Genomic DNA, 13,029 nt, shown 5'->3' with positions numbered 1-13,029 from the left:
AAAATCTGGTACTCATGTTCCTCCCAGACAAAAATATCTTCAACAGTTGGCTATTGTCTTCACTGTGGCTTCAGACATGAATTTCCCACTCTTATCTCCCAACTTATTTCCATCACTATATTCTCTCTACTTCTCTACTTTGTGTGTGTGTGTGTGTGTGTGTGTGTGTGTGTGTGTGTGTGTGTGTGTGTGTGTGTCTGGGCTGAAAGTGTTGTTTCTCAGCTGCTTCTCTTTCCTGGACAATTGTAATTCTTTCTTAAAGACCACTCTACCATCTTTTTCATTTATCATTACTGAAAAACTAGAAATAAGACAGGCACAAATACTCTGCCATAAATGGAGATCCTGAGAGCACAGTAAAATATGATCTACATTTTCTGGGCTATAACAGTTGGAGACATTCAGACCCCGATTGATTTGTCATTTTTGACCTATGCTTCTTTGACCTCAAAGACACTGAGCTTTGTCCTTCTGTCATGGCCATTTTAGGTGTGAGCACTCACAATGGGAAGTAGACTTTATTGATGAGGAGGCTGTACCTGTGAAAGAGTCCTATCGATTTCTAGTGCCTTTTTCTGAAATGGTATAAGTATTTTTTGGTCAGAGAAAATCTCTCAAGGGTCTATCCAGATAAAATCCTTTATCATTAAGCCCCAAATAATCTGAAAATAATGATAGGCTCTTCTTTGTCTCACTTTCCCTTTACTTTTCTGATCACTAGACTGACCAAATAAAATTAACCTACTTACTGACTTATTCCCTACATAATGTCAGGAAATGTTTATGTACTTATGCTTTTTAAGAAATTTGAAAGTAGATTCCTTATGAGAAATTCTTGGTCACACATGTTTTATAGTACCTAGGTAATTATCAATTGATTAATCTATAAATGATTAGATTCCCTGCTTCTCTGAAGAGGCAGAAAACTGTTTTAAAGTCTAAACTGGCTGAGACTTCATTACTTGTTGCAAAATAAAATTTATTTTAAGTGGTAGAGTCCCACTAGGGAGCACTAATGTGAGTAATTGCCATTACATGCAATCTACCAAAATAAATGCTGCCATTACATTTAGTGACAGTATCATCTTCAAAAGTGATTTACATTTACCTCTAATGAAAATTAGTCTGTGTTGCATACTTTCTGATTTTTCTATGTTCTTTCTATGGTAACAGAATTTGGTACTTCTATACATACTTGTAATTACTGAGTAATATTTATGACAGGCAATTGGATAATGTGTCTTTGTGAGCATCTAGCTTCATATATTCTGGTTCCCCAAAATATCTACTGTGTTGCATTCCACATTTGGATTTAATTCCTTTAAACTTGAAATGGATCTTGAGCTCCTTCTATGGGTTTATGTAATGTATTTTTTTACTCAGATAGAAAAATTCTAATAAAAGTAACCTGGAGATGGCCTTGAATGAAAAATAATTTGAATATTAAATAATAGCAACATATTTAGAATATTTGTTCAATATTGGAAAGGGTAGTATATGATTATATTTACCCATTTTGCTAAGGGCAAATGAAAAGACTAGGGTCAAGTAAATTTTCCAAAGTTAACACTAGAAGGTAGTTGGGACAATATTCAAATGTAGGTATTTCTGATGACAAAGCCTGATGTGAGGGGATAATTAAGAGCACAAGATGCCACATGGGTGTGTGTATATGTGTTACCTCTGATTGTCTCATAGTCCCAAGATCAAAAAAGACAGAGGCCAAGCATTTTCCTACCCTGTCTATATAAAAAGACATACTGAAAGGGCCTTAATTCACAGGATGAGAAACCAGTATATCATTTAGTTAGTAATTTTCCTTTCTGTGACTTCTGGCAGAGGCTCTCTCTAGAGCCAGGGCCAATTGTTTTCCTCTAATGACAAGGGAGGGTAGCCTGAGGCTATCCTGAGAACTCCAAGTTTATTTATCATCTTTTCTTTGTTCTGTGGATGGCATCCAACTTGCAGCTTTGACTGGCTTCATGGGGAGAGATATGCTAATTGTTTCCACTCTACAAGGAAAACCACCGGTAACAAGATTTGGCTATTCTCCAATGTCATGAGTACAATTTTACAGCAATTATAAAAATATACCTATACTTATTAAAGTTTAGGCCCACACCAAAAAATATTTACTGAGTAGATTTCACTGGGATCATATATAGTGAGTAATAAAAATAGGATATATTAAAGATGCTCAGAACCTTAAAAAAAAAAACTTGAGAAAACCACAGAAATATATAGCACTTTACAACAGCAAACAATAAACACATCTCTTGACAAGAAATGAAAAGATTTGGAGTAAGTCCAATAGTCAGGCGCCAGGCTAGGCTTTTGAAACCTGAAGGTGAGGTCTCATTAACTCAATGAAATAGGATCATTATCATAGTTTGTTAACTCCTGAAGAAAGTATAAGCATTGTCATTTTCAATTTTATAGAAAAAAAACAATTTCTTTGTATTAAAAAAGAAAGCAAATATGGCACTACTTCCTGCCTTTGTCCTCACTTCTCCTCCTTTTTATTTAATTTTTTTTTGCCTCTGCTCCTCTTTGCCAGGTTTCTAGCCAACACCACTTTCAGAGGACTCAGTGGCTCCATCAAAGTGAAAGGCTCCACCATCATCAGCTCAGAAAACAACTTTTTCATCTGGAATCTGCAGCATGACCCTGTGGGAAAGCCAATGTGGACTCGCTTGGGTAGCTGGCAGGGAGGAAAAATTGTCATGGACTATGGCATATGGCCAGAGCAAGCTCAGAGGCACAAAACCCACTTCCAACACCCAAATAAGCTACACTTGAGAGTGGTGACCCTGATTGAGCACCCATTTGTCTTCACAAGGGAGGTGGACGATGAAGGCTTATGCCCAGCTGGCCAACTCTGTCTAGACCCTATGACTAATGACTCTTCCATATTGGACAGCCTGTTCAGTAGTCTCCATAGCGGTAATGACACTGTGCCAATCCAATTCAAGAAGTGCTGCTATGGGTATTGTATTGATCTTCTGGAACAGCTAGCAGAAGACATGAACTTTGACTTTGACCTCTACATTGTTGGGGATGGAAAGTATGGAGCCTGGAAAAATGGACACTGGACAGGGCTGGTAGGTGATCTCCTAAGTGGGACTGCCCACATGGCAGTCACATCCTTCAGCATTAATACTGCAAGGAGCCAGGTGATAGACTTCACCAGTCCTTTCTTCTCCACCAGCTTGGGCATCTTAGTGAGGACCCGAGACACAGCGGCTCCCATTGGAGCTTTCATGTGGCCACTCCACTGGACAATGTGGTTGGGGATTTTCGTGGCTCTGCACATCACTGCCATCTTTCTCACTCTGTATGAATGGAAGAGCCCCTTTGGTATGACTCCCAAAGGGCGCAATAGAAGTAAAGTCTTCTCCTTCTCTTCAGCCTTGAACGTCTGTTATGCCCTTCTGTTTGGTAGAACAGTGGCCATCAAACCCCCAAAATGTTGGACTGGAAGATTTCTAATGAACCTTTGGGCCATTTTCTGTATGTTTTGCCTTTCTACATATACAGCAAACTTGGCTGCTGTCATGGTAGGTGAGAAGATCTATGAAGAGCTTTCTGGAATACATGATCCTAAGGTAATACTTTATTTTTTTCTCTGGTTTTATTTATTGCTTATTTAATGTCATGTGGTGTATCTTGTGTTTTATTGTGCCTTCCTTCTATATATAATGCAGAAATATTCTCTCTGTCAACTGTAGAAACTACTCCAAAAGTGTGTGGCCTGGTTAAACTCATTGTTATATTTTATCGCATGGAGAAAAACAGGGAGGGGTTTTAGGTAGTATTTGTTCTAGAGATGATAGTCAATTAGTGAGGCTTCTCATATCACTTAGCCATCTGACAGAATAGCTATCAGGGCACAGGCTTCCAAAATCTTTTTATCCAAAGAGGACTTAAAAACTAATTAATGCTTCTTGGAAATTATTGAAAAAAAATAAGTAATTAGTGGAAATACGATCCATGTTTTAAATAGGAAGGCATCTTTTTCACCATTAAATACAGTGAAATGTAAAGAACTAGCCTTTTCTCCTAAGCACACTCAAGTTAGCTACTAGAAAAATTGATTGGTTATTAACAAAGAGTATCACATTGAAATAGCAGAACTAGCTAAGGATAAGATGTCCTTGTAAAATCAGAAAAGCCATAAAACTGATTGGAGGGGGCCTCCATTCCATGCATTAGAATATTCAGGAGAAATTCAAGAAAATTGCTGATTGTAGGATTAGAGGTATGGGCTTCAGTAAACAGATAAAGCATAATGACATTCAGATATATAGATAATAATTTGTGTGTTCACTCTGAATTAAGATAGAACTCCTTTTAGTGAATGGGCATGCAGAGAATCCAGCCCATTGGTGGGAGTAGAGAAACAGTGTTGTCAAGGCCCAAAGCTATTGGAATGGGGCTCGAGTGTACTGCAGCTCTGATGGGGACCAAGATGCAGATCCTGAGAAGGAATGCATTACACTGTGCAGCACACACCTACTAAAGAGGGGAGAAAGCTCCAATAGCACAGACATCATCAGGACACACTAAATTCAAAGCAATTTGAGCTAAGCCCAAATGGTAAAAATCCCTTCCCAGATGCAACTTACACACCAGTCTCAAAGTACTAACCATTTACTATAAATTTCTGCTAAACATTTAAAATTAAGTAGATTAATCATCAACAAATGGAACATCTGAAGCTCCTTAGAAACAAATGGTTTAATCCATATGACGTGATAATTTCAGAAGATTCTCATATAGCTTTTATTAGGAAGGTGAGAAATTTCACTCATATATTATTCAAATCTCCTGATAAGAGACACAAACCATATGAAAGGATTCTATTAGCAATGTCTGTCTAACTAGGCAAGGAATTGCATTGCTTCCTAATGAATACGCAGAGGTTTATGCTATGAGCTGGAATTCAATGAAAGCAAATAAGTTCTTTAGCATAAATAAATGCATCACCCTAAAGAGAGATTTGGGTGATACAGCAGCATTCATACTCAGCAGCAACATTAGCAGTCTCTGTTTATTCTTTTCCCCAGTAGACCTGTAGATCTATTGAAGAATCGCAGTCTTGCTAGAGACATATGCAGATTTTGCAAGAATCTTGCCAATGTGACTTCTAAAATTACAAACTCAAAATGGAAACCATTCAGTCCAATCTAGTACAAAAGCAACCTAATATATGCCTGCTGTGCAGATTCCAGACTATTATCTTATGTGAAAAGCTGAATACAATGCTGACTAGAGCTGCATTCATCATAAGCAGGACTGCCAAAATGAAGTCATGGATGCTATGCATGAGAAACCTGAAGCAGTGACTCTTCCTGGAGATTTAAAAAAATATATCAGATAAACCACACACAGTTGCAAAACAATTTTAAGCAAAATGAATTGCTATTCCATCCCTGACTCCACTAAAATAAAGAAGTAAAATTTGTAGCAAGCTAATCCAACCAACAACAAAAAGTCTGACAAACAGGCAAGAGTCAACTTTGTGTTACAGCAGGCTACCCCTTAATAAAGGGGAACAAGTCTAAATCTAAACCAGTTTCTATTTATAATAAGAGTGAATTTGAGGCCTGATAATACGGCCTAGTGGTAAAAGTGATTGCCTAGCATACATGAAGCCTAGGTTCGATTCCTCAGTACCACATATATAGAAGAAGCCAGAAATGCCACTGTGGCTCAAGTAGTAGAGTGCTAGCCTTGAGCAAAAAGAAGCCAGGGACAGTGCTCAGCCACTGAGTTTGAGCCCCGGGACTGGCAAAAAAAAAAAAAAAAAAGTGAATTTGAAACAAAAGCTCACCAAACTGTATTAATCTAAGCTACTGCTGTTTCTATGTTAATCTCTCATTTATAGGAATATATATTTACATAGTGAGAGAGATATTATACACACACATATAATATACTGTATTCAGAGATTAATTGACTGTATGTATTTGATGTCCTGTTGGAGAAATCCAAGTATGAAAAGAACAAATTTAGTTCAGATAACAAATGATCTTTGCATGATATGTGCTACATAATGTCCTCAACTTCCCACAAAGACATAAGATAAAAATAATTTCCATACCTTCTTGGTCACTCAACCTTCACTGTTCAGTACCTCATAAATTCTATATAAGTGTTTTTATGTCTCTACCAATGCTAATTTTTTTTGAAAAGAGCATTATTTGTTTCCCACACCAATTGTTGTGGATCAACACAGAGGCAAATGAGTCAAATAATTTGGTGATAGTCAAGTAGCAGGGAAAAGACATGCACACAAGGAGAAACAACTTAGATCATTATGAAGTTGTCAAAGTTTAGTAAGTCAAGTATTACTGAAATTCAAGAAAGGACCACGACTAGCAACTCATCAGATGAGGGAAAAGTTTCATTAGCAAGATAAAATCCATGCCTATGCTTAAAGAATAATCAGAGTCTGAATATGTGCAGCAGAGGAGGAGAAATGGACATGCGAAGCTTAGGAGTGCAATGAGCTGCTTAGGGGTAGAAAGAATGAAAGGTATTTTGGAAGTCATAAGGAATTCTCTTGTGCCACAAAATGTAATACAACAAGGGAAAGCGGTGAACAAGTTTAACAAAGTATATTTGATTTCAGACAAAGAAATATGAGCTTCTGATCAATGAGCTCCATTGTCACTTTGAACAACAGAGTAACACAGCAGAACGGTCTTCATTTAGGATGATTTCTTTGGAAAGCAGCAAGGCAACAAGATTGAAAGAGAAAGAAAGTGGGATAGAAGTTACAGTTGTAGTCACTGATAGATGAGAAATGGAAGAGTTGTGGTGATCAAATCAGGAGGACATGACAAATAATTGAGCAGGAGAGGCGGCAGTCACACTTTCATGGTGGGGTAAGTGTGAATGGAGAGGGTGAAGGAGGAAGAGTATAGTCACACATAGTTTAAGTATATAATTTGTCTGGGAAAGGAGAAAAAAGAGATGAGTGACATAGCGGGTGAGTCTGTCAAGGTACATTGTATGCATGCCAAAATGAAACTCTCTGCACAATTGATAGATGCTAATAAGTGTGGGGGGGGGAAAACACAGTCACTGCCCTGAGTGTCTACAAAAATGATGACATCATTAAAAAAAAAGAAAGAAAGAAACAAAAAAAGAAGGTTTATAGGCTACAAATAAAAATGGTGACCAGGTCAGGTCAGGTCAGTTCCGTTCATGGGATTTAAAAATCCCTGTGGAGCACCCAGCAAAATCTATCAAGCTTTAATGCACAGGGAGCCCTAAGAGCTCAGAAATGAGAATGAAACTAATTGGAAGCCCTGAATAGAAAGGTGATGCTGTGTATTAAAGGCCCAGGGGAATCAAAGGTTCCCAAGTGTAATGGGAAGAAAAAAAGCTGTTTGAAGGAAGACACCATGAATTAGAAGTCCAAATGTATTGCAGGACAAGATCTGTAAAGAGATGAGACAGGCTCGCAAGATAAACAGAAAGCCCACAGATTGGGAAAAGGTCTTTACCAGCCATACAACGGACAAAGGCCTCACATCTAAAATATATGCAGAACTAAAGAAATTACATTCCTCCAAAACAAAACCGCAAAGAACCAATAGCCCTCTCAACAAGTGGGCTAAAGACTTACAAAGAGACTTCTCTGATGAGGAAAAGACAATGGCCAAGAGACATGTGAAAAAGTGCTCTACATCACTGGCCATAAAAGAAATACAAATCAAAACAACATTGAGATTCCATCTCACCCCAGTAAAAATGCCCTATATCAAGAAAACTAACAATAACAAATGTTGGAGGGGATGTGGCCAAAAGGCAACCCTACTTCCTTGTTGGTGGGAATGTAAACTGGTTCAGCCACTCTGCAAAGTGGTATGAAGATTCCTCAGAAGGCTAAACATAGAGCTACCCTATGACCCAGCAGCCCCACTTTTAGGCATCTACTCAAAAGAGCACAAACAAGAACACACTAAAGCCAGCAGCACAACAATGTTTATCGTAGCACAATTTGTCATAGCTAGAATTTGGAAGCAACCCAGATGCCCCTCAGTAGACGAATGGATCAGGAAAATGTGGTACATATACACAATGGAATTTTATGCTTCTATCAGAAAGAATGACATTGCCCTATTCATAAGGAAATGGAAGGACTTGGAAAAAATTATACTAAGTGAAGTGAGCCAGACCCAAAGAAACATGGACTCTATGGTCTCCCTCATAGGGAATAATTAGCACAGGTTTAGGCTAGTCACAGCAGAGGATCACAAGAGCCCAATAGCCCTTATGAACACATAAGATGATGCTAAGTGAAATGAACTCCATGTTATGGAAACGACTGTCATATCACTGTTGTAATTACTTTCAACATGCAATGTGAAACCGTAGCTTCTATTATTGATGATCCTCTTGTATCCCCTTCCTATGGTTGTACCGGCACTATCTGTGTATCTTATCTGAGTACATTGGAAACCATGTATACTGGTATTAGAACTAGGAAATTGAAAGGGAATACCAAAATCGAGAGACACAGGGTAAAACAAGACAAAAGACTACAAAAGCAATACTTGCAAAACTCTTTGGTATAAATGAACTGAACAACTCATGGGGGGAGAAGGGAAAGGGGGAGAGGGGTGACTGAGGGAGGAGGTAACAAACAGTACAAGAAATGTATCCAATGCCTAACATATGAAAGTGTAACCTCTCTGTACCTCAGTTTGACAATAAAATTTTAACAAAAAAAAAAAGAGATGAGACAGGAGATAAAGAAGAAAAGGTGCCCAGTAGCAAGTTGGGCAGACCCTGGAATACCATTCTCTTGACTGAATTTTGACATTTTAAGAAGATGGATTGTCCTACTCTTGTGCTTAGCATCTTACCAGTGGTTACAGCAAAGAGCTGGGGGTGGGGGATGGTATCTTAATATCTGATGAAAGTAGATATGACTTGATTTTTTTCAGTACCTTTAAAGAACACCATTTTCATTTTTCAAATTAACTGTACAACATTTGGTGCTGCTGAGAGGGAATTTATCATTTTCATAGAAGTCACTGGTCACTTACAGTTCTTTGGGGACATTTGTTGTTTGTTTGTTGTTGGTTTTGTTTTGTTGGGGTTTTTATTGCTGTAAGCTGAAAATAACCCAGATCTGATTTAGAGGTGACATGTTATATGGAATATTGGTCACACTCTGAAGATTCTCTCACCTCTGCCTCACTCCCTGTCTCATTTCTTTTATATATATAATCAAACTGAATTACAGAAAGGTCCTCTATAAGAAACGTCTCTCCAAAACCACCTAAGCACCCTAAGTCTGGAAAGAAGCGTGCCTAAAAGAGACTCCAAAGAGTTTCATACATTCTTTCTTTAAACAGACTTGTTGTTGCATAAAATTTATTCACTTGAAAGAAGATTAGTAGCGGTCTGTGTTTGTATCCATTTGTGAATTGAGTCCTAGCAACTGAAGTGTCTGCATCCTTAATAACAGATAACTTACAATAAATGTAATATAGCTCCATTTTCCCTCTGAATCATGGTTGTTTAGCATGCAAGCCATACACTTAGCACCATTAATAAAAGTATTCAGAATTAAGAGGATAACTTTTTAATCAGCAATTTCAGAGTTAAAAGTCACTGATTTCAGCTAAATACTTTGAATCAGAAATGAAATTAAAAGCAAAAGTCTGTACAAAATAGACCAGGTTACTAAGTGTCATAACAATTAAAGGATGTTGGATTTTTTATGCCCCCTGACAGAGAGTTGAATAAAAGAAATAATATTATTACTGGCTACTCCTATATACAGTTAACCCCAAGCAAAAGAGACTGGCCTCCTGGGCAAACAAAATTTAAGAAAGTGGTTCTGTCTTTAACTATTTTTGCCAGACTAATCTCTCTGTGTGTGTCTCTCTGTCTCTCTGTCTGTCTCTGTCTCTCTGTCTCTGTCTCTGTCTCTCTCTCTCTCTCTCTCTCACACACACACACACACACACACACACACACACACACACACACACACACACACCCCTCTCTTCTGGAAACCAAGCTCCATGCTTCAAAGTGAGTAGGATCTTTAGGCATGAGACAGGAAAAGACACAGTGTATATGTGATGCATTTAATGGTCTGGTAGTTCCTCAACATTAAAGTAACACTATTCACTATAGGTGATGTAGAAAATAGAATGGACAGATGGAAGTAAGCACCCATTGCCTCCACCCATTCATTTTCTTGTAGCAGTTTGAAATTGTTGACAGATGGATAGAAACTCCAGCTTCATTTTTTATGGTAAGAAAACTTGGTAAAGCTTTATTAAGTAAGCAGGAAAACAGACAAAAAGAAGACAGACAAACAGAAGTGCAGGGGCACACAGAGTGCTCTAAAGGAAGGAGGAGAGAGAGGGAGAGAGAGACTCCAGCTTCATTTCTATCTAGTCTTGTTTTCATTGGATTTGGGTTTGGCCATAATTGACATTTTGTATGCTGGGATATGAAGTAGGATGGGGCAATCATGTCATGTAGTCACATATCATACAGTACAATGAAAACATAATTGCTGCTTTCTCTCATAGAGATACATCAGCCTTTAAACACAAGGATACATGAGGATTCAAAATGAACTATTTGATTATGTTAGTGGACTTTCTAATACTTTTTTCCAGGTTCTCACATAAAATCTCCACTTTCACTGAGTCTCTAAGGTTAAAAAAGTGTTGGCTCCTTAGAGTGAATAGAAGGCTAGAATCATTGTTTTATAAGCACATGAGTAACAGAACTAGACTAAAAAAACACTTCTTGTAAACATTTCAGTAAATATTAAATAGACCTGCTACAATGACCAGAAGCAACTTTAACCAGAAATTTTTATGCTAAAGAACACCAGCATAGCCGTAGTAAGAAATAGGAAGCATTTCCCAAAAATAATAAGCACCACCTCTATTGATCTTCTTATAACAGCACACAGCTGCCCAAGAGAATATGAGAATCCAGATAATAAAATGTGGCCAAGAGGAAGAAGCAATGCCCTAACTCCAAGGCAAATAAGATACTCAAAGTAGAGCTTGAGGGGAGGTGAAAGATACCTCCTTCTTTCTTAAACCATCCATTAACAGCCACCTCCATTCCAGGCACCTTGGATGGTAACCAGGAATTTAGTAATAACCTAAATTGCCCCTGCCCTTGAAACACATGGAAAAGGAAAGATACTAATCAGAGGAGCACATCAATCATCTAGTGGCTGCCACTATCGTAAGTTACTGGGGTGGTGGGGGGACGGAAATACAGCAAAATCTAGGAGCTTACAAGAGATCTAATTTGTATGGCAAGTTGCAGAAGCCCTGAAGGAAGTTAGTTAACTATAAGGAAAAATAAGTAGGGCTGACCAAGAAACACATTTTACAGTAATGCAGTAGGTATTTGTAGAACCTGAGGCTGGAGGGACTGGGTACAATCCTGACCACTCCATCATGAACTAAGAGACTGAAAACCTAGTCCAAGATGAGTGAAAATAGGTTAAGTAGCAAGAAGAATTTTCTTTTCATTTGAATTTTAAGTTTTTACTTCTTAGGAGAATTCATATCTCAGAAATGACAGACATAGTCTAGGAATGACTGAACTTCCCACAGGCCACACATGTAATTGTAGGTAGAAAACAGACTAAGAAAATCATTCCATTTATTCTAGTCGTAAAAATTCCTAATAGATCACAAAGTGTCCTCTGTAAGAACTGTCTTAAGAGAAAAATACGTAATATGCTAAGATAGAAATGATACTTTAGATGAGATAAATGGCCATATCACCATATTGGCAGTATGAACGTTCAATGATGGCAAAGTTTCCTGAATTAGTTTATACTTTTAAAGAAAGTCCAATCAGCTCGTCATAGCGGTACATGCCTATATTCTAAGCTATGAGATGGGAGGATCAAGTTTTCAAGACCAGCCTTGGTAAAAGTTAGCAAGACCTTACTTCAAAAAGACAAAAAACAAGCCAGATACATTGGTACAGGCCACGAATTTGTAGAATGCAAAGGAGCTGTTGTTATTTGATAGTCGTAAAGAGAAATCTGATCACCAGAGACCAGAAGGAGGGGCAATAGTAGAAAGACTGGTGTGGTACAGACCAAGTTAGAGGTAGAAGGAATCGTGCCCAGCATTCTACTACACAGTAGGGGAGCTATGACTAAAAAGACTTTACCAAATATTTAGGAACCTAGAAGTAAGAATGGTCTCACCACCAAGAAAGGATAAATGTATGATGAGATCTTGGATATCCTAAATATCCGTATTTGATAATTCTTAGTTTCTTCAGAGCTTTTATCATATGAGTACATTAAATTTTGTCAAAGGCTTTTTCTGTAACATTGAGATGATCCTGGGATTTGGGTTTTCATTCTGTTTTGATGATAACTTACAATTGCAGATTTACATATGTTTGAATCAGGTTTGAGCCCCTAGAATGAAGCCAACTGGACCCAAACGTGTGACCTTTTTTTTTTTTCCAGTACTGGAACTTGAACTTGCCTTTTGCTCTCACTTTTTCACTCCTAGATGCCCTTCTACCACTAGGATCATGTTGGCAGTTCAGCTTTGTTGCTGGTTAATTGAATATAAAATCTTTTGGACTTTTCTGCCTAGCTTTAAACCATGATCCTTAGATCTCAGCTTCCTGAGTGACAGGATTATAGGTATGAGCCATTGATACCTAGCTGGTCTATTAATATGTTGATGGGTTGTTTTTTTAGTATTTGTTTAGAATATCTGGACCTATATTCATTATAGAAACTATAAGTCTCTTCTTGTCATCCTTCTGGAATTAGTATAATATGGGTTTCATAGGAGTCTGGTTTTCGGGTTTTTTTCTATTTTTATTAATAGGTACAGGAATATTAGTGTTACTTCTTTAAAAGTCAGGTTGAGGTGGATCATTAGGCAATTTATTTGAGATTTCTCTGTTTCTTTTTTAATCTTTAACTTTTATTAATTTTTTCCTGGATAATTACTTATTTATTGTCAAAATGATGTACAGAGGGGT

At 37.7% G+C, this 13,029-nt stretch overlaps 1 protein-coding gene across 1 annotated transcript in view; it reads left to right on the top strand.

Moving 5' to 3' along the window:
- The window catches only part of Grin3a (glutamate ionotropic receptor NMDA type subunit 3A), a 138,542-nt gene that overhangs the window by 58,414 nt on the left and 67,099 nt on the right, over positions 1 to 13,029 (top strand). The window contains exon 3 of the mRNA XM_048338347.1: positions 2,558 to 3,605. Coding sequence (XP_048194304.1) covers positions 2,558 to 3,605 — 1,048 coding nt within the window. The remainder of the gene's footprint in view (positions 1 to 2,557; positions 3,606 to 13,029) is intronic.

Source organism: Perognathus longimembris, chromosome 1 (assembly GCF_023159225.1).
Source record: "Perognathus longimembris pacificus isolate PPM17 chromosome 1, ASM2315922v1, whole genome shotgun sequence".
Lineage (NCBI taxonomy): Eukaryota > Metazoa > Chordata > Mammalia > Rodentia > Heteromyidae > Perognathus > Perognathus longimembris.
The sequence above is the reverse complement of the archived record's forward strand: the minus strand, read 5'-3'. Positions and strand labels throughout refer to the sequence as shown.